The 18,452-nt window shown below is 41.3% G+C and overlaps 2 protein-coding genes and 1 long non-coding RNA gene across 5 annotated transcripts in view; 1 reads left to right on the top strand and 2 right to left on the bottom strand.

Moving 5' to 3' along the window:
- The window catches only part of LOC307043661, a 401,538-nt gene that overhangs the window by 136,051 nt on the left and 247,035 nt on the right, over positions 1–18,452 (top strand). The gene's annotated exons all lie outside the window — the stretch shown is intronic.
- slc29a3 (solute carrier family 29 member 3) lies at positions 106–6,464 on the bottom strand. The gene is made up of 7 exons (XM_079687476.1): positions 6,330–6,464; positions 4,872–4,972; positions 4,064–4,482; positions 3,471–3,553; positions 2,860–3,086; positions 2,059–2,221; positions 106–1,478 (listed from the first exon to the last, which is right to left on the bottom strand). The coding sequence occupies exons 3-7, from the start codon at positions 4,385–4,387 to the stop codon at positions 872–874; spliced, it is 1,404 nt and encodes a 467-aa protein (XP_079543602.1). The 5' UTR covers positions 4,388–4,482; positions 4,872–4,972; positions 6,330–6,464; the 3' UTR covers positions 106–871.
- unc5b (unc-5 netrin receptor B) overlaps positions 15,426–18,452 on the bottom strand; it is a 42,844-nt gene continuing 39,817 nt past the window's right edge. For all 3 annotated transcript variants that reach the window (XM_079686329.1, XM_079686330.1, XM_079686331.1), the window contains exon 17: positions 15,426–18,119. In XM_079686329.1, coding sequence (XP_079542455.1) covers positions 17,954–18,119 — 166 coding nt within the window. In that variant the 3' untranslated portion in view covers positions 15,426–17,953. The remainder of the gene's footprint in view (positions 18,120–18,452) is intronic.

The raw sequence follows: 18,452 nt of genomic DNA, 5'->3' as shown, positions 1-18,452 counted from the left end.
CATTCTTCAATATGCTCCAAATTTCTTATGGATTACAACATTCCAGCCCTGAGGACATCTACACACATATTGCAGAATTTTAACATTATTTGAAAATAAAAGCAATTAAATCCAGGTTATTTTTATTTTTATGGTTTGGGAGTCAGTCATGAAAGTGTAAGTGATTGGGTAGAAATTACAATTATTTCTACCACACTTTCGAATTGAGGTGTCATTATACAATACTGAATTGATTGGGTCACATAACGGAAGCTATTGAAAAAAAAAAATAGACTTGTTAGAATCCCTAATAAAAAGGTGTACTACTTGCCCAGTGCAGTATAACATGTTATGGCTTTTGTGTACAAGTGTAAGCTACTGAACATAAACTTAATATATCTTGAAAAGATGCTAGATCCCTGATTGACTTCTTAGGAATGCCATCGCAGTTCAGATAAGTTTACAAGTAAGAAAATGGCCCCACTGATATAAGATAAGACACTCAAAATATGGATTTAAAAAATGTGGCAGAAAGTGTAAGAACCCTGATCTTTTCTATCCACATTTTGTTCCAGTGAGAATTAATAACATAACAACCATGGCAGCACAATTTTATATGTACCACAAATGTTCACCCCTTGTACCAAATAGATGTGATGACTAATGAACTGCACACATTGCTAATGTTGCAGATACAGTAAGGCTAACATCATGAGCCACATTAGAGTAAACAATACAGTAGAGTTGGAGGCAAAAATGCTTTTTAGTTAGCGTTGAAATGATTATCGTTTTTTCCCCCTGAGGTCAGAACACTGGTCTTCATCAGTCTCTGCTGTCCAGCCACTGTCTGCTGTATAGTTCAACTACACACCTGTAGATGACAACAGCCTGGTCAGATGCAGTGCACAATCAGTACAGAGAAAGCAGATCCTACGGCCAGACCCAGAGTGAGGAAGAAGGACATGACGACTCCTGTGGCCTCGGCCAGCTCTCGAGGGACCACCTTAGGGCCGTAAATCATTGGCAGAGTGCCTAAGTAGCCATTAGTGAGGCCTAGCAGGCAGTTAAAGACCACAGGGAACACGTCGTGGCCGAAAAGCACAGTGTTGAGGTGGTCCCTGGGCTGGTAGTTACAGAACATGAGGAGGGGCACCATGACGGAGCGGCACAGCACCAGGGCAGGCAGCACCCTGCTGGTCGGCCCGGGGACCTGCAGCCAGGCCGTGCACTGCCGGCCACAGAAGTCCGATATGTTGTACAGGAGGAAGCTGGTGATGGGCACAAAGTAAGTGGTGGTCCAGGGGCTGCCACTGTCTTTATTGGCAGACTGGATCCCTGAGGAGACTGCAGGGAACACCATGATGGAGATACAGAAGACGTAGAAGACGCTCAGGCCCAGCACCCATGTCTTCCTGAGGATCGGCCGCAGCGGTGGGACGGAGACGGCCCCCTCGCTCGTCCCCCCTGAACCAAGGTGCGTCGCTGCCATCATGTAGTGTCTGGAGAGAAGAGAAGCATACATGTCACTAGTACATTTAAAACATGTTTTGTTGATACTATAAATACAGAAATGACTTGGACATATTGGCCCTTTGACAGAATGATATGCAGATTAGAAAATTGGGGCTCTTTGCTGGTTTATCTGCAACGCACAATATCCATAATATTTGTGGCAACGGCAAGTGGGGTAGGGTCGGAGGAGGATGGATGGATGGACGTTGTTTTATCATAATGCTCTCTTGGTGACTAGTTAATATTTTCTTATTATTTTAAAAAGCATAACTGTGTCAAATTCAGTATCAAATAAAGACATAAATAATTATTTGGGTGATGTGAACATAATAAAACAATAGCTATGACACTTAAAACGCAAAAACAAAGTGTCTGTAATCAGTAAGAAGGTAACGTGTATCTTTGGCACCCTCTGGTGGTGGTATGAGGAATGACAGTGCCAGATAATGCACCCTGTATGGTAAATCTTTAGTATTCAGATTCAAGTAAATGTTACAGGACAAGGGAAGGTGTTACCATTTACACGTGTAATGCGAGGAACATACTCAATGGTTGCCTGGTACTGACCTAGTGTATGCAAACTTGGGCAGCAGCAGATATGTGATGATGCAGAGCAGGATGAAGACGTCGGCTGTGAGGAAGTAAGCGAGGGCGCTGTCCGTCACATCCTTCGCCACGGACAGGTCCACTATTGATGCTAGAGCACTCAGAGTGCCGCCCATGGCCTGGCCTGAGACAACAAGGACCTCAGGTTATGGACAGTATTGTGCAGTCCGTTAACAAGAGGTACAATTACCTTCACATATCCTATGTTACTATAAATTCATCTTTCTTGGTCTTATTAGAAAGTACAGAAGAGAGCTGATGGAGACAGAGGGCCAACATTAAAGAATTAACCAGGAATTTGACTTTTCTTTTCATATTTTTTCTATCTTTGCTTTTACCTGTTCTGTACGTGCAAACAGGCATATGTACTAATCTTGCATTATACACACGGGCTTGCAAAACAATTCAGAATCAGAATCCCTTTATTCAAGGGGAAATTTGCATTTGTTACAGCAAGAAAAAAGCCATGGACAGCTAAATATTACCCAAGAAGCATGCATTAATAAATATTGAAGATACAAAATACACATCCTGTAACAGTTCTGAGATATAGCAGCCAGGTATATATTGCACCGTTATTAATGGCGCATATATATATATATATATCACACATATTGCACATAATTGGTATTTCCCAACAACACATCAACCCCCCTAAACATATCAGATTTGCCTTGAGTACAAATGACACATGTTTTTCTTCTGAGAAAACATATATTGTATGATGATACTGTCTAAATGCCATAAAGACTATGACTGTACCTGATATGAGAGCCTGAGAGATCCTCATGGGGAAGTGCCCACTGATGCCGAACATGCTGCCAGAGAAGACGTTGGAGGCTGCGCTGACCACAGCCACACTGACCAGCGTGCCGATGAAGAACTCCGTCCTGCAGTCAGACACGTCCACCTTCACCATCACCGTGGTGAACACAAACACCAGCAGGATCACAAAAAGGGAGGACAGGATCCGCACGTTTGAGGACACCCTACCCACAACACACACAGAGAGACAAGTGCTAGGAGTTTTTCAAGAGATCAGTAAACAAAACTACATATGCACATTTAACAAACTGTGCTGAAGGACATATGTGAGATTTGTGCACATGTAATAATTATAATACTTATTATACAATATGTTATCGGCTGCAGATGCTTTTCAAAGTGTGTGTGTGTGTGTGTGTGTGTGTGTGTGTGTGTGTGTGTGTGTGTGTGTGTGTGTGTGTGTGTGTGTGTGTGTGTGTGTGTGTGTGTGTGTGTGTGTGTGTGTGTGTGTGTGTGTGTGTGTGTGTGTGTGTGTGTGTGTGTGTGTGTGTGTGTGTGTGTGTGTGTGTGTGTGTGTGTGTGTGTGTGTGTGTGCGCGTGTGACTGACTTGTTAACCAGGACATAGTTGAGTATCAGACTGAGCACAGAGGGCACCGTGGAGGCAATGGCCAGATAACTTTCAAAGTAGTCCTGTGGATAGATAGTTACAGAAGAAGTCAAACACTTAAATAACCTTGAACATAAGATGAAAAAAAACACTCAAAAAGTATACACATAATATAAGAGAGAAGTGAAAGCAGGGAGGACAAATATAAAATGAAACATGTTCCTCCTTCCTTTCTTATATTTTTTTCAGATCTCTAAGTCAAATCTAATCAAGAATTGATCTCAGAATAGCAGAAACTGATACATTCATTCAGTTTAGAAATAAATAAATAAATTGGAAGCATATCTTCCTGGCCAACCTGACTATACGTTAATCTTAGTTGACCTTAACTAACCTTGTCTAATTGTATGATTGTGTCTCAATGGATTTCTGTCAGATATGAAAAGACATTCCTCACATCTGTCACAGTACTATGACAGATATGAGGAATCACATTACTATGACGGATGTGAAAAGCATGTAGAATGCCACAAATGTGCATCTTCCTGTGTAAACACATGCATGGTGAACATGAGCTGTATTTAGAATCTCACGCTGAGGTCTGAGCGTTGTTCCTCACTGCCGCTGTGATGTGTGTCGTTGCTCAGTTTGTAGAGCCAGTAGTGTTTTGCTGTTATGAAGAAGTTCCAGGGCAGCAGGGAGCCGATGCCCATCAGAAAGAAGATGATGTAAACCAGAAAGTAAGAGTCCTCTGGACTGTAGCGCACGGCCAGAGGCACTGAGGATTGTTTGGGCAGCAGGGAGGCTGAGGGGTTCTGCTCCTCGCTCTCCTCATCCTCAGATAACTGCTGGTGGCCCAGAGCAGCCGGGATGTAGGAGGAGTTGAGGCTGGGCTGCACAGGCTCCGAGTCCTCCATCACACGCAGACTACAGGACGCTCACAGAATAAAGGCAAGCGAGAAAAGTGAAGGCAGTAAAAGTAGACCAAATAAAGGAAGTGTCAAACAGAGAGCTGTGAATGAGAAGAAGAAAAAAAACAAGTTTAAAAAAAATCACAGCGAAATGATAACAATATTGAAATAAGTGGGGTTTGGCTATGGGGTTCATTAAGACCTTTGGCGATTAGCTTATTAGTTTTTAATTAATAAATGAATCACCCACTATTTTCACATATGATTGATAAGTTTAAGGTGTAATTGTTTTTTTAAGGAAAACAGATCTCTGATTCCAGCTCAATGTGACTACGACTTTAAACTGTATATCTTTGAGCAGTGGACACATCAAGACATGTCAGGACATTATTTGGGCTTTTGGAAACACTGAGCAAAATGACTTTTTCTGACATTTGAAAGACTAATCAACTCTATTGACAAGGGGTATAAGAGTTGGAGCTTTACTTACATTCACTTGTAGTCCAGAAGGGAAAAGGCAGGCTGTCCGTTGTGAGGCCATAGTCTTCTGTTGCTGGTTGAGATCAGTCCGATTGTCCCGATCATGTGATGCTGCAGGACAAGGAGTCACTTATAAACCGTGACAAATAACATGAAATCCTGGGCTTATAGGTGTTATCCCTTTGCATGTAAGACACACAAGAAAGAAGCTGTTTAACATGTTCAGCACACACTGAGCAGGACACACAGTACATCAAAGGTTAACAATTTTAAAAATGACTCATCACGATTCAGAAGATGTGGTATGTGACATAAACACTTTGTCCTAGTCTTACTGTGCCACTGTATCAACGATTTGAATGAGGGGCGCTGGAATCATAACTATTTGGCAGCAGTGTGCGGAAGTGAACCCACTGCTCTTCAACAGCAAGAATCAGTCCCAAGTGAAATACTATCTCACATTAAGTAATCCAGCATTTAGCACTTATAGTAAAGATGGTGGAAGAAGTATTAAGATGTTTTAATACTGAAGTCCTGCAGGAAAAAGAAATACAAAATGTAAAAAGTAAGAAAAATTGCCTTTATGTGTGTATATAATTATATTTATTTATGGGACATTTCTAGATCATATTTTTGCATCAAGTAGCATCATACTGTTCATAATGTACAAAGTTCTGATTGACTTTTTGTCAAATGATTACATGATTTGACTCTCTAGTGACTTAATGAGTATGTTGTAAAGCTATTATATAAATGCAGTGGAATAAAAGTACATTATTTTCTTTTTGAATGTAGTAGAGTAGAAGTATAATGTATCATAAAATGAGAATACTCAAGTAAAAGTACCTCAAAAGTACAGTAGTTGTGTAAATGTACTTAGTTACTTCCCACCTCTGCTCTTAGCTATGACCAGTTTAATTTCACACATTTTCTGCACAGTACAACCTCACATTGCCAACAACATGCATGCAGGAACAGTCACGAGGTGGAATCAGAGAATCGTCTGGGCAAAACACACAAATATAGAAAAGGGGCTTCAGCAGCACCACCTGCTTGCGCAATATGAGGTTATTACTTTAACTATTTAAGGAGGTTAAAAAAGGCTGACATGACAGGACAACGCTGACCTTGCATCCTTAAGCACTTCTAATGAGGAACCAATTCACATTCACATGATGCTTACCCAAGAAAAAGCTATTACACGGACTTGGTCGTGGAAATCAAAGTATGTGTCACTGCAGCTGGTTTCAGACAGTTTTATGATTGTCTATAGCAAATATATTCTGCTCATTCTACGAAAGTCTTTGTTGTTAATATCTTCAAGCAAATAGACGTATCTAAAGTGTTATTGTTTATTGTCGACACCGCTGTTAACATTCCAACTTACATAAGAGGTTAGCTAAGTTTGTAGCTAACCTTCTCGATTGGTGGTTTAATGTAGGGCTCTTTAAATGAAATATAAACCTACCTCATTGTTGGAGACTCCCTTATGTTGCTTCTGTCTTTACAACAAGTGATAGGTGGAAAAAAAATTAAATTTAACAGCAACTTCATTTCTGGTCAGCTGACTGACATACTTTTTTGCCTCTGAGCAGCAGACAGCGTAAACAACAATAAGACTTCCGACACGAAGCCTTCAAAATAAGAATATTATTTAAACAAATCAGAAACAAATTGCTATATTACTCAATTACTTAGTACATTTTAGTACCATAATACTTATTTTAACTTTCAAACTTTTGACTTCACCTCATCCCGAGGTTTATTATAAAGGTATTTTTGAAATCAACAAAACATTTAAAAGTAAAAAGTATCTCACGCTATTAATCTGAAAGTAGGACCACTTACCGGAAGTTGTGTTGTTACTGTTGAATTTGTAGCTTACTACATTTCCGGTTCTAAAAATAAAAGCACTTATTTACAAATGAAATACATGTGCTTTATCAAAACATATTATTATAGATATTATTTGCTTATTAATACCACATTTGTATACAGGATGTATACAGGATTTAAAAAAACATTTGCTGCTAACTTACAATGTTTGGAAATACACAACGATAACCACGACGCTGAAGTTGGCTTCCGATTCAGAGCATCCGATTCGCCAGTTAAGGGGAAAGTTAAGGGACATTTAATTTACAGCGCTGAGCGAACAATCCTCCGTGTTTGAACCTCTTAAATCGCTGCATAGCCGATTTATTTGGACTGGATTATCCCAGAGAGTCTAAAGATTATTTATAACCCAGTTTGAGATTTGTGAAACCTTTATTCTATTTGTGAAAATACAAAAAAGGGAGATTTCAGTGCTTTTTTCACATATAGACCACATTAGACCAGGTCCTGATCTGAAACCACTAGACCTACACTCATCAAATCTGGAATGGATTATCCCAGAGAGTCTAAAGATTCTTTATAACACAGTTTCAGATTTGTGAAACCTTTATTCTATTTGTGAAAATACAAACAAGGGAGATTTTGATGCTTTTTTTAAAATCTAGGCCACATTAGACCAGGTCCTGATCTAAAACCACTATACCTAGACTCATCAAATCTGGACTGGATTATCCCAGAGAGGCTAAAGATTCTTTATAGCACAGTTTCAGATTTGTGAAACCTTTATTCTATTTGTGAAAATACAAACAAGGGAGATTTTGCTGCTTTTTTTTATCTAGACCACATTAGACCAGGTCCTGATCTAAGACCACTAGACTCAGACTCATCAAATCTGGACTGGATTATCCCACAGAGGCTAAAGATTCTTTATAACACAGTTTCAGATTTGTGAAAGCTTTATTCTATAAAACCTTATATCTTATACCTTAAAACCTTATCTTAATTCCAAGGGCAGCGGTCAGTGCAGCTGACAGTAATATAGCTCTGTGCTGCTCACATGCTGAAGTTGATCAGTATGAAGTTGTCCAAGGTTCAGTGCAGAAAGGAGACAAAACAAAAACTTTTGTACTGTTTTGCCCTCCTTCAAAATGCTACTGTATTTGGCCAGGTATTGTCAATTTCAAGGTGTATGGTACATGTTTTTTCATCAAAGACTGAAACTAATGGGTGCAAGAAACATCTCTCAGCACTGCAGGAGGCCATACGGACACAGAAGTCAGAAAATATAAATTTCAAAAATGAAGATGAAGACCACACACCTGCTGATTTTGAGGACATGCACAGATCTCTCACAAAATCACCCCCTTTCTTTGCTCCTATCAAAGAGGTGGTCACACAAGCACAGGAGGAAGCAGGGAAGGAGGATGACGCAAACGGAGCATGCCAGCCAAATCCTCATTATTGTGACTCTTGTGGAAATAATTCTCCATTACGCTGGTACTGTGCCTCTTTGGAAAGGTCTGATGCTTAAACATCTTGGCAAAACCTGTGACAGTAATGCTGTTGTAGAGAACTGGTTCTGCACAACAACAAAAAGTGATCCTTTCATCAAAATTGCACAGAAGAGCAGGAGACTTTCTCCAGCTACAGCAAGAGTTTGTGGTTGGAAGACTCAAGGTCGTTGCAATAATGACAAAACAGGTGCATCCTTCAAAAACATACGCTGAAGACAAAAGACAATCTGAGGGACCAGAGACACTTCCTCTGTCACAAGAGGAGACATGGAGGAAGCGAAGTAAAACGCAGAAAATAAAGTCGAAGTACTTCAGCCCCCCTACTCCAACTGCTCTGCTCTTGCAACTGTCTGAAACAGATGCAAGGGAAAAGCAAAAGGGATGCTGTCCACATTGGGGAGGAGAGGGAACAATTGGACAGCAAACTGTGTCAATGACAAACACTTGCACAGTGGACAACCTCCTGTACACCCTGCATCTCGCAATAAAAAGGAGACAAACACTACATTACATTTAGCTGACACTTTTATCCAAAGCGACTTACAATAAGTACATTCGACCAGGAAGATACAACCTTGAAGAAAACAGAATCATATAAGTACATCAGGTTTCATAGAGCCAAACATTTCAAGTGCTACTCAACTGGTTTTGGTTAGGCCAGTCCTTTATTAGTATATAAGTGCTTTGTTAGTAATTCTATCGCTCGAAGTGGAGTCGAAAGAGATGAGTTTTCAGTCGTCGCCGGAAGATGTGTAAGCTATCTGCTGTCCTGATTTCAATGGGGAGCTCATTCCACCATTTTGGAGCCAGGATAGCAAACCCACATGTTTTTGCTGATGGGAACTTGGGTCCCCCTCGCAGTGAGAGTGCAGCGAGCCGTTTGGCTGATGCAGAGCGGAGTGCAAGTGCTGGGGTGTACGGTTTAACCATGTCCTGGATGTAGGAAGGGCCAGATCTATTCACAGCATGGTACGCAAGTACCATTGTCTTGAAGTGGATTCTAGCAGTTACTGGAAGCCAGTGAAGGGAGCGGAGGAGCAGCGTGGTGTGGGAAAACTTTGGAAGGTTGAAGACCAGACGAGCAGCTGCATTCTGGATGAGCTGCAGAGGTCGGATGGCACATGCAGGTAGACCAGCCAGGAGGGAGTTGCAGTAGTCTAGGCGTGATTTGACGAGAGCCTGGGCCAGAACCTGCGCTGTTTTCTGGGTCAGCTGGGGACGTATCCTCCTGATGTTGTAAAGCGTGTATCTGCAGCAGCGGGTTGTAGCAGCGATGTTTGCAGTGAAGGACAGTTTATTATCTAGGGTCACACCCAGATTCCTTGCAGTCTGAGTCGGGGAAACAACAGAGGTGCCAATGTTGATTGTTAGGTCAAGAGTGGGACAATCTTTTCCCGGAAGGAAAAACAGTTAGGTCTTGTCAAGATTGAGCTTGAGGTGTTGAGCAGACATCCACCGAGAGATGTCAGCTAGACAAGCAGAGATGCGTGCGACGACTTGGGTCTCTGAGTGGGGAAAGGACAGAATTAGTTGGGTGTCGTCAGCGTAGCAGTGGTATGAAAAACCATGCGGGCTAATGACAGATCCGAGCGAGTTTGTGTACAAGGAGAAGAGGAGGGGACCAAGAACAGAGCCCTGAGGGACCCCTGTAGTTAATTGACAAGGGTCGGACTCGGACCCTCTCCAAGTAACCCTGTAGGTGCGGTCTTTGAGGTATGAGGTGAGGAGGGAAAGTGCAGAGCCTGAAACTCCAAGTCCTTGGAGAGTGCGAAGGAGGATCTGATGGTTCACTGTGTCGAATGCAGCAGACAGGTTCAAAAGGATGATGACAGAGGAGAGGGAGGCTGCTTTAGCCGTGTGCTGTTCCTCAGTGACAGCAAGGAGAGCAGTTTCTGTTGAGTGACCTGCCTTGAAACCAGAGTGTGGTGCGGATCCAGCAGGTTGTTCTGATGGAGATAACAGGAGAGTTGTTTAAAGACAGCTTGTTCAAGTGTTTTAGACAGGAACGGGAGGAGAGAGACAGCCTGTAGTTTATAACATCAGACGGGTTGAGAGTGGGTTTCTTTAGGAGAGGGTTTACTCTTGCCTCCTTGAGACTGTTTGGAAAGTGACCAGAAGTTAGAGAAGTGTTGATGAAATGGGTGAGAAACGGTAGAATATCAGGAGCGATACTCTGAAGGAGGTTTGAGGGGATAGGGTCCAGAGGACAGGTGCTAGGACGGGCAGAGGTAATGAGGGTAAGAACCTCACTTGGAGAGAGAGGGGAGAAGGAGGTCAGTGTGTGGGTGAAGGGAGGGTCTGGTGACCCAGCGATGAGGAAAGGTGAGTCAGAAAAAGAAGATCGAATATCATCAACCTTTTTTTCAAAGTAGTTAACAAAGTCGCTTGACAGAAGGGAGGAGGGGGAAGGGGCTTTTTGGGGGTCCAAGAGGGTGGAGAAGATAGAAAATAGTTTTTGGGGATTGGAATAAGAAGATTGGATCTTATCTTGAAATAAAGTGCTTTTTGCCTGAGAGATCGAAGCGGAGAAAGAGGAGAGGAGAGCCTGATAGGTTAGGAGGTCGTCATGGTGTTTGGATTTCCACCGTTTCCGCTCTGCTGCCCGAAGGATGGTTCTATTAGCACACAGTGCATCATTTAGCCAGGGAGCAGGAGGGGACTTACAAGCCTGCCGAGATGTGAGAGGACAGAGAGAGTCCAGAGAGGATGAGAGAGTAGAGAGGAGAATTTCTGCAGCAGAGTTTGGAGGCAGGAGTTGGAACGAGTCAGAGGAAGGGAGGGCTGAGAGCACCGATGAGGCAAAGGTAGAAGGGGAGAGGGAACGAAGGTTACGGCGGACAGGTGCAGAATTAGAAGAGATTAGTTTGTTATGTTTGGAAAGGGGTAGAGAGAATGAAATGAAGAAGTGATCGGATGTGTGAAGCGGGTTTACAGAGAGGTTAGAAGTAGTGCAGTTCCTTGAGAATATGAGATCAAGGACATTGCCAGCATTATGAGTTGGTGGGGATGGAGACAGTGAGAAAGCAAAGGTGGTTAACAGAGATGTTAGTTCAGATATCTTCTCTGTCTGGAGGTTGAAGTCTCCGAGAAGTACAGCGGGAGGGCCAGTTTCAGGGATGTGTGAGAGGAGATTATGTAATTCCTCCAAGAAGTCCCCCAAGGCGCCTGGTGGACGGTAGAGAACAACAATGGTTAATTGTATAGGATGGGTTACTGTGACGGCATGGAATTCAAAGGTGGAAGGAGTGAAGTTAGGTAGCTTGAAGAGGGAAAAGCTCCAGTTGGGAGAGAGCAGGAGACCAGTGCCACCTCCTCTGCCAGAGGGTCTGGGTGTATGGGAGAAGTAATATGCTGTGGAGAGAGCTGCTGGGGTGGATGTGTTGGAAGGAGTAATCCAGGTCTCAGTGAGAGCAAGGAAATCCAGAGACTGCAGGGAAGCATAGCCAGAGATGAAGTCAGCCTTAGGAACAGCTGACTGGCAGTTCCACAGGCCCCCTGAAACTAGATGTTGGATCTCAGTGGAGCATGTGGGATAGACGAGAGCAGGCCGGTTATATCGATTAGGAGATACACGGGGCCAGTGATAATTGCGAGAAGACACATGAACAGGAATGGAGAAAATACACATGATTATAGCATGAGGGGCTAGAAAACCAAATGAAATAAAACACCAGTGATACTTAGCTCAATCAAAGTAGGATTTGCCTCCTCTTTGCCTCCCTCGTGACTCCCGCAGGACTCCAATGTCTTTGTCAGTCTTACTCCCGCAGGACTCCAATGTCTTTGTCAGTCTTCGTCTGTCTGACGCTGAAGCTCCAGGAACGAGCTACCTAAGATGGACACCTGATTGCTGAGTTCTCACAGCTGTGGGGCGTAACTATTTTCAGCTGATGGGCGACAGCAGAGTGTTCCTGCCTATTGTAATGCAGGATTGAGGCGCGTGACCCACTGAGACCTGTGTAACAGGTTCAGTTGAGCAGATCTGAGATTTAAAATCTCTCAAAAGCGCAGTTTTAGCTACAATAACTACAGAACAATTATACAGAGTAGAATAAATGAAACAGAGAAGTTTATTTAAACAAGAATATAACTTACAGTGATTGCTGAGTCAATAGGTAGTGTCCTCACCCAGTCTAGATGCACAGGCATTCAAAATGATTTGTCAAAAAATGCAAATCTTGACTCATGGATGTCTACCCTGCTGCAAGTTCATAGGCTTTTTGATCAAAGGGATTGGTCATAGGGAAAGCTGCTGTGGCTGAACACAATATCCAGATTCAAAGGACAATCATGGGATGCATTTGGGACTGAGGAGGACATGGTGGTTTCTCAACTGGACTACTTGCAAAAGACAGAAATAACCCAAACATTCCAGAATGTGGCTTGCCCTGTCGCCAAAAGGACATGCAACTCAGTTGATATAATGTAAGTATTTCACTATTTTCAGAGTTAGCCAGAACAGAACAATAAAACAAAACAAAAGAACATGTTGTGACGACCCCTCCCCCCTTCTGCCTGTCTGTGCTCCCTGCCTTGCTGTCCTCTGGCAGGTACTGGGAGTGTCGTCGCCAGGACCTGGTCTAATGTGCTCAGGATGCAAAAGAAGCATTGAAATCTCCCTTGTTTGTATTTTCACAAATAGAATTAAGGTTTCACAAATCTGAAACTGTGTTATAAATAATCTTTAGTTTCTGTGGGATAATCCAGTCCAGATTTGATGAGTCTGAGTCTAGTGGTCTTAGATCAGGACCTGGTCTAATGTGGTCTAGATTTTAAAAAAGCAGCAAAATCTCCCTTGTTTGTATTTTCACAAATAGAATAAAGGTTTCACAAATCTGAAACTGTGTTATAAAGAATCTTTAGCCTCTGTGGGATAATCCAGTCCAGATTTGATGAGTCTATGTTTAGTTGTTTTAGATCAGGACCTGGTCTAATGTGGTCTACATGTGAAAAAAGCACTGAAATCTCCCTTTTTTGTATTTTCACAAATAGAATAAAGGTTTCACTAATCTCAAACTGGTTTATAAATAATCTTTAGACTCTCTGGGATAATCCAGTCCAAATAAATCGGCTATGGAGCGATTTAAGAGGTTCAAACACGGAGGATTGTTCGCTCAGCGCTGTAAATTAAATGTCCCTTAACTTTCCCCTTATCTGGTGAACCGGATGCTCTGAATCGGAAGCCAACTTCAGCGTCGTACGATAACCGCACATTGTTGCAAGGAGAAATCTGCTTAACAATTAAGACATACTAACTAGACGTTCTGCTTTTAGTCTTGTGTGATTTTGAGAAACGTAATATAATTGACTTTTTAAGATAATCATTTTATCATGCAGCATTTCTTTAGCTTCTTCTGTACTGACATTTAAATAAATTCTAAAGTTTGATTTGTGAGATGTGCTGGCCTACAGACTTGTTTACAAACAGTTAAAGCGACAAGTACTAGTTTAGTTATAAATAAAATGTAGAATATTGTGTTGTTGTGTTATTATCTTTTGCTTTTCCAAGCTTACAAACACAATACTATCATACAGTTTGAAGTGGTACTTTTAAAATAAACCTTACCTTATATCCAAACTAAAGCATTACTCTACCAACAGAATACTAGTGAACTACATAGTAGTGTCAATAACATATTGTGCTGTGGACACATTATTACATAACAAGTATTGATTGTATGCAATGCAATTGTGTTGGTTGTTTTCTTTGTGGCGCTAACAATATTGTTGCATAATGTGCCTGTCAAACATCCAATGTATTAATCTACTTAAAAGCATGCTGAAATATAACATGTTTGATTCATTTATGGTTTGTATTAACTAATACGCATTTAACTTCCCTTAAATTATATATATTTCCTGTTTATCTATACATTTGTTTTGATTATAGTGTAGCATTGTGTAGATAGCTTTTGTTGAGGAGTGGGGTTTACCAGGAGAGGGCACTATAACACAGCATATCCACCCATCTAGTGTGTTATTGGCCTCTAGAAAGTGAAAAACAATTACATTACCTATAAGAAATAGTCAAGACTAAAAGTCCCCTATACTCAAACATGACGCAGAGGGGTTTTCTGTATTATGTCTGGAGGGAAAGCTTGCACTCATGGCACTCTGTGTCACAGGATTGGACATCTCCCAAATTATCAATGGAATCACTGTCTATATGCATGTTATCAAATTAAGAGCTGCTGATCTGTTGTGTTCCCTGGCAACAACAGGTCTAATTGTGCAGAAACAGTCGGCACAAATAATAAACTCCATTATGTATCTTTTGTTTTTCGTACCATCATGAGCCTAGATTAAAATACATCCTCCATCCTACATATTTCAGGCTATAATACTTAGCATTGATTATGTATGTTTTACTCAAAGGCTTCCATAGCATTGTAATATACTGTGTCAATGCATATGGTAACATATCTATTTGAATGTATGTTTAGGTGACTGAACAATTCAGGTATGTCATATTGCAGGAAATAAATGTGTGCTATAAATGCAATTCACATGTAGCATGTTCTCAAGATAGGGTTTACACACCTTCAGAATAATATTTGTACGGCTGTTTTGTACCCTAATACGTTACAAAACCGTCGGTTATAGGTTGATGCTGCATTCAGCTTTCATACTGTGCCACCACTCTATGCATTACAAAAGGTTCAATTAAGTCATGCAGTGAAGGGTGGCATATTAGTCCTCAATTAACACTGCATCTAATAAAACAGGTGCAAATAAGTTGCCTGCCATTAAGACCATACTGCAGTGCACTCTCACCAAAGATGACTCACTGGGATATTTGTTTTTTTCTATTTTAAGAGTCTAATCTGACAAATCCCCCCACTTCCTGCCCTCCTAAAACAAAACACAAATTGAGGCTAGAATGCTTGAGCGCGTAGAGTCAATCCTTTAAGGACGCTATTTGTTCATTTGAAGGCTAGACAGCCTGCCAGTTAAAAGCTTTTAAAGCTAAATGGACCTAAAGGGAATTTTCCAATGAGGTGTGAGGGAAACAGGGACAGGTTAAGTAGCTCTGTATTTTCTGTGAAAATGGGGTGTAATTGAAAAAAACACAGGTGCCATTTAAAAGTCATTTTGTGGTGCTAAGGAGCTCTGGAGAGGCCTGCAATTTGCTCTATGGATTTTTATGAAAGCCACTTTAATGTTTGGTTTTTCAATATCACATTTGTATTCCAATAACAAATAAAGACACGCTGTTGTTAAACTAAGAAATATAATTTATTGCATAAAAATTATATTTAGTTACAGGTAAGAAGGCTAGACGTTTATTTACAATTGTTACTTTACAGAGATAAAATAATGTCACTGAATCCATTTAGTTATTTTCGTAAAAATGTCTGACTTCTCGAACAAAGGCTAAATGTTCTCCTTGAAGGGAGCGGGTAGGAATCCAGTCCAGCTCCAACATGAATGATCCAGATCTATGGCCAAAGATCCAACAAATACTTAAGAAATCTGGACGAATAAACACTGTAGTCTACACCTAGCCAGTCTCTGAGGAAGGAAAATAGTCCTGCAGTGTTCAGGGATCCAACATTCTGAACTGGTGGTGTTCAGATATGTCCTCCCAAAGACCTGCAGGGCACGAGTTCATGGTTTTCGCCACAAATAGTTTTGCAGCCATCGCCACATCATTTGTTTAGATCTCCAACGTGGGCTTTTCCAACAGCAGCTTCATTGGTCCGTGATTCAATCCTTCCCGATCCAGATGAAGAATTCACACATATACCATCATAACCAAAATGTTATCCCACTCTAAAATCAGTTTAGGATACAAAAACAAAACCCTGTCAATGCCCTGATCTGAAAAAATAGAAAGTCTCTTCCAGGAAACAAAAGAAGTCAAAACGCTTTTCTTTTCTTTTGTACTTGCATAGCACTTACAAAGAGAAATGACAGATCTGAAGCGTGCGCACATACAGTACTGTTAGTGCGCACCCGCCTGCCCACACATTACCACTCACTCAACACACACTCACACACATTTGATATTTCAGTTCATTCACACAAAACAGTGACGTGACTCACTGCCGAATAGGAGGGATACTGCCTGTGTTTTGGTTTTTGTGATTTCGATATGAATACTTTTGCATGGAGGGGAAAAAAAAAACAAATAAGACAGAACTTAAGTCATGAAAAAGTCACAGATGAAAGCATTTCAATTCCTGTCTAACATTAACTGACAGAACAATCTTGATAATGCAAAAAGCTTGAGGACCCTGACCACAAAGCAGGCGGCTTAGTAAAAAGGTTGACAACGTTATCAAATCAAGAATGGTGACATGAGTTACTGGGGGGGTTTAATAAACCGATAGATAAGTGGTGGACAGAGAATAGATTAATGCAATTTGTGTTGAGGTAACTTTTATGGTCCCTTGCAGCCTAGTTGATTAAAGGCATAGCTAATCTACTCTGTCATATTCATATCTGAACAATTCAAACTGCCCTCAGTTACAGCGAAGCAAATATACAGTATATTCACCTGGACATTTCATCACCTCTAATCGTCTTTTACACTTTGAATAGTTGCACCGCATAAAAAAACCCAAATAAACATGTTTCTGTTATTCACAACTGAGACATCCACTGTGCATCTAACACTCCCATTTGGCCTGCTCTACTAGAATTAAGATGTTCTACATGATCGTAACAGCAATGACAAAAAGAAAAGGAAAAAAAAAAATCCACAAATATGGATAATAACTTAAACAGCGTTCCCCACAGGAAACTTTTAAGGGACGACCAGAAAGGCTCTCCTGCAGATTTGTCTCAACAGATCCGAGGAGTGTGGCAGAGCGATAAAGGAATGCGAGGAGAGATGAAAGAAAAACACCCCTGTGAGTGGGAACGATATGCCAAGGCTTTGAGGCATTTGTTGGTACAATATAAAGAGTCAGTCGGTCTAGTTATCTGCCAATTCCTTGTTAAATGAACTTCAAAATTCACCCTCTCTCCAAAAAGATGAGGCAGATTTTTATTTCCAAGCCCAAAGCAACATGCTTGAGCTCTCATACCTTGAGGTTTTTTGGGACCTCAATTGACTTTCTCGCCAAGCAGCTAGAGAAGAAAACTTGGCCCATCTGATTCAGAGCCAGTTAAAGAACAGTTTGTCCGCGCCTGTGTCTGTAGCCCGAGGAGGTTTCAGACTGTTTGTCGGTGCTGCCCGTCTTCCGCTGCACACACAGAATGACAATGGAGAAAAAAAAAGCCCCCACCATGAGGTTTGTTGGTGCTAAATCATGCACTTTCATGCTGCTACTGAAACATGGGTAATCCCCTGTTAGCATTTGTCTGTTTGTTTTATTGTGCGTGCTTCCGTGTGTTGAATACATGAGTTTGTTTGTCCCATAGATTTGTATTATTTATATAAAATAAAAGTGTAATTCTGTATCTTAGAAGCACCACGTATGAAAGATGACTTTACGTCCATTTTATGATTCATACCCCTCGAATTGGTTCTGCAGATGCACCATAGCTTTGAAGGATTGAAGCTGAATCAGATCAGTTATCATGGGAATGGGTTACGGTGGGTTTGTAGCTACAGTGGCTGATCAGGGGTCAGTGAGAAGGAATGAGGCAGAGGCAAAACAGAGCATGTGAGAGAACCAAAACGCTCTGTGGGCTTATGATGTGTGCATACTCATAGGCAGGTATTCTTATTTTCATCACGGTGGTGAAAAAAGAAAAAGAAAATGTCTGGCTTGCTCTCTCGTTCCTTGACCAATCAACAATCCCCATCTGTTGTCATGACGACAAGCACCTCACTTTTGCCCATTTCTTCCAGCGCGGTCGCCAGAGAAACCAGGTCTGCGTCGGCTTGGTGACAGGCTTCCCATAAGTCCAGGAGAACACCTGTGGGGCTGGGCTTTGTTGCAAAGTAGTTCAAGTACCTGCAGGGAAGAAAGAAGAGGCAAGTTTTGAGAAGAGTAAAGGAAGCTCTCCATCAGTCATTGATTCTATTTGTTGCTGCAGGAACCACTTTATATTCTGACTGTCCAATATTTTTAACAAAGCAGGATTAGCTAGCTAGCAAGATGAAATATCTTCCGAATCTTTTTAATGAAGCAATGTATAACATGTCTAGCTAAATCATATCCCGAGTCAAAACAAGGATATGGCTAGTGCTGTCAGAAGATCAGATTTTCACTACAGGTTTTTCCAGATCTAAAAAATTCACAATAACGATATCATGTTGATTTCTTTATAAATAATATATTTTTTTT

Source organism: Notothenia rossii (genome assembly GCF_949606895.1).
Source record: "Notothenia rossii genome assembly, chromosome: 6".
NCBI lineage: Eukaryota > Metazoa > Chordata > Actinopteri > Perciformes > Nototheniidae > Notothenia > Notothenia rossii.
This window is presented reverse-complemented; position numbering and strand designations above follow the sequence as displayed.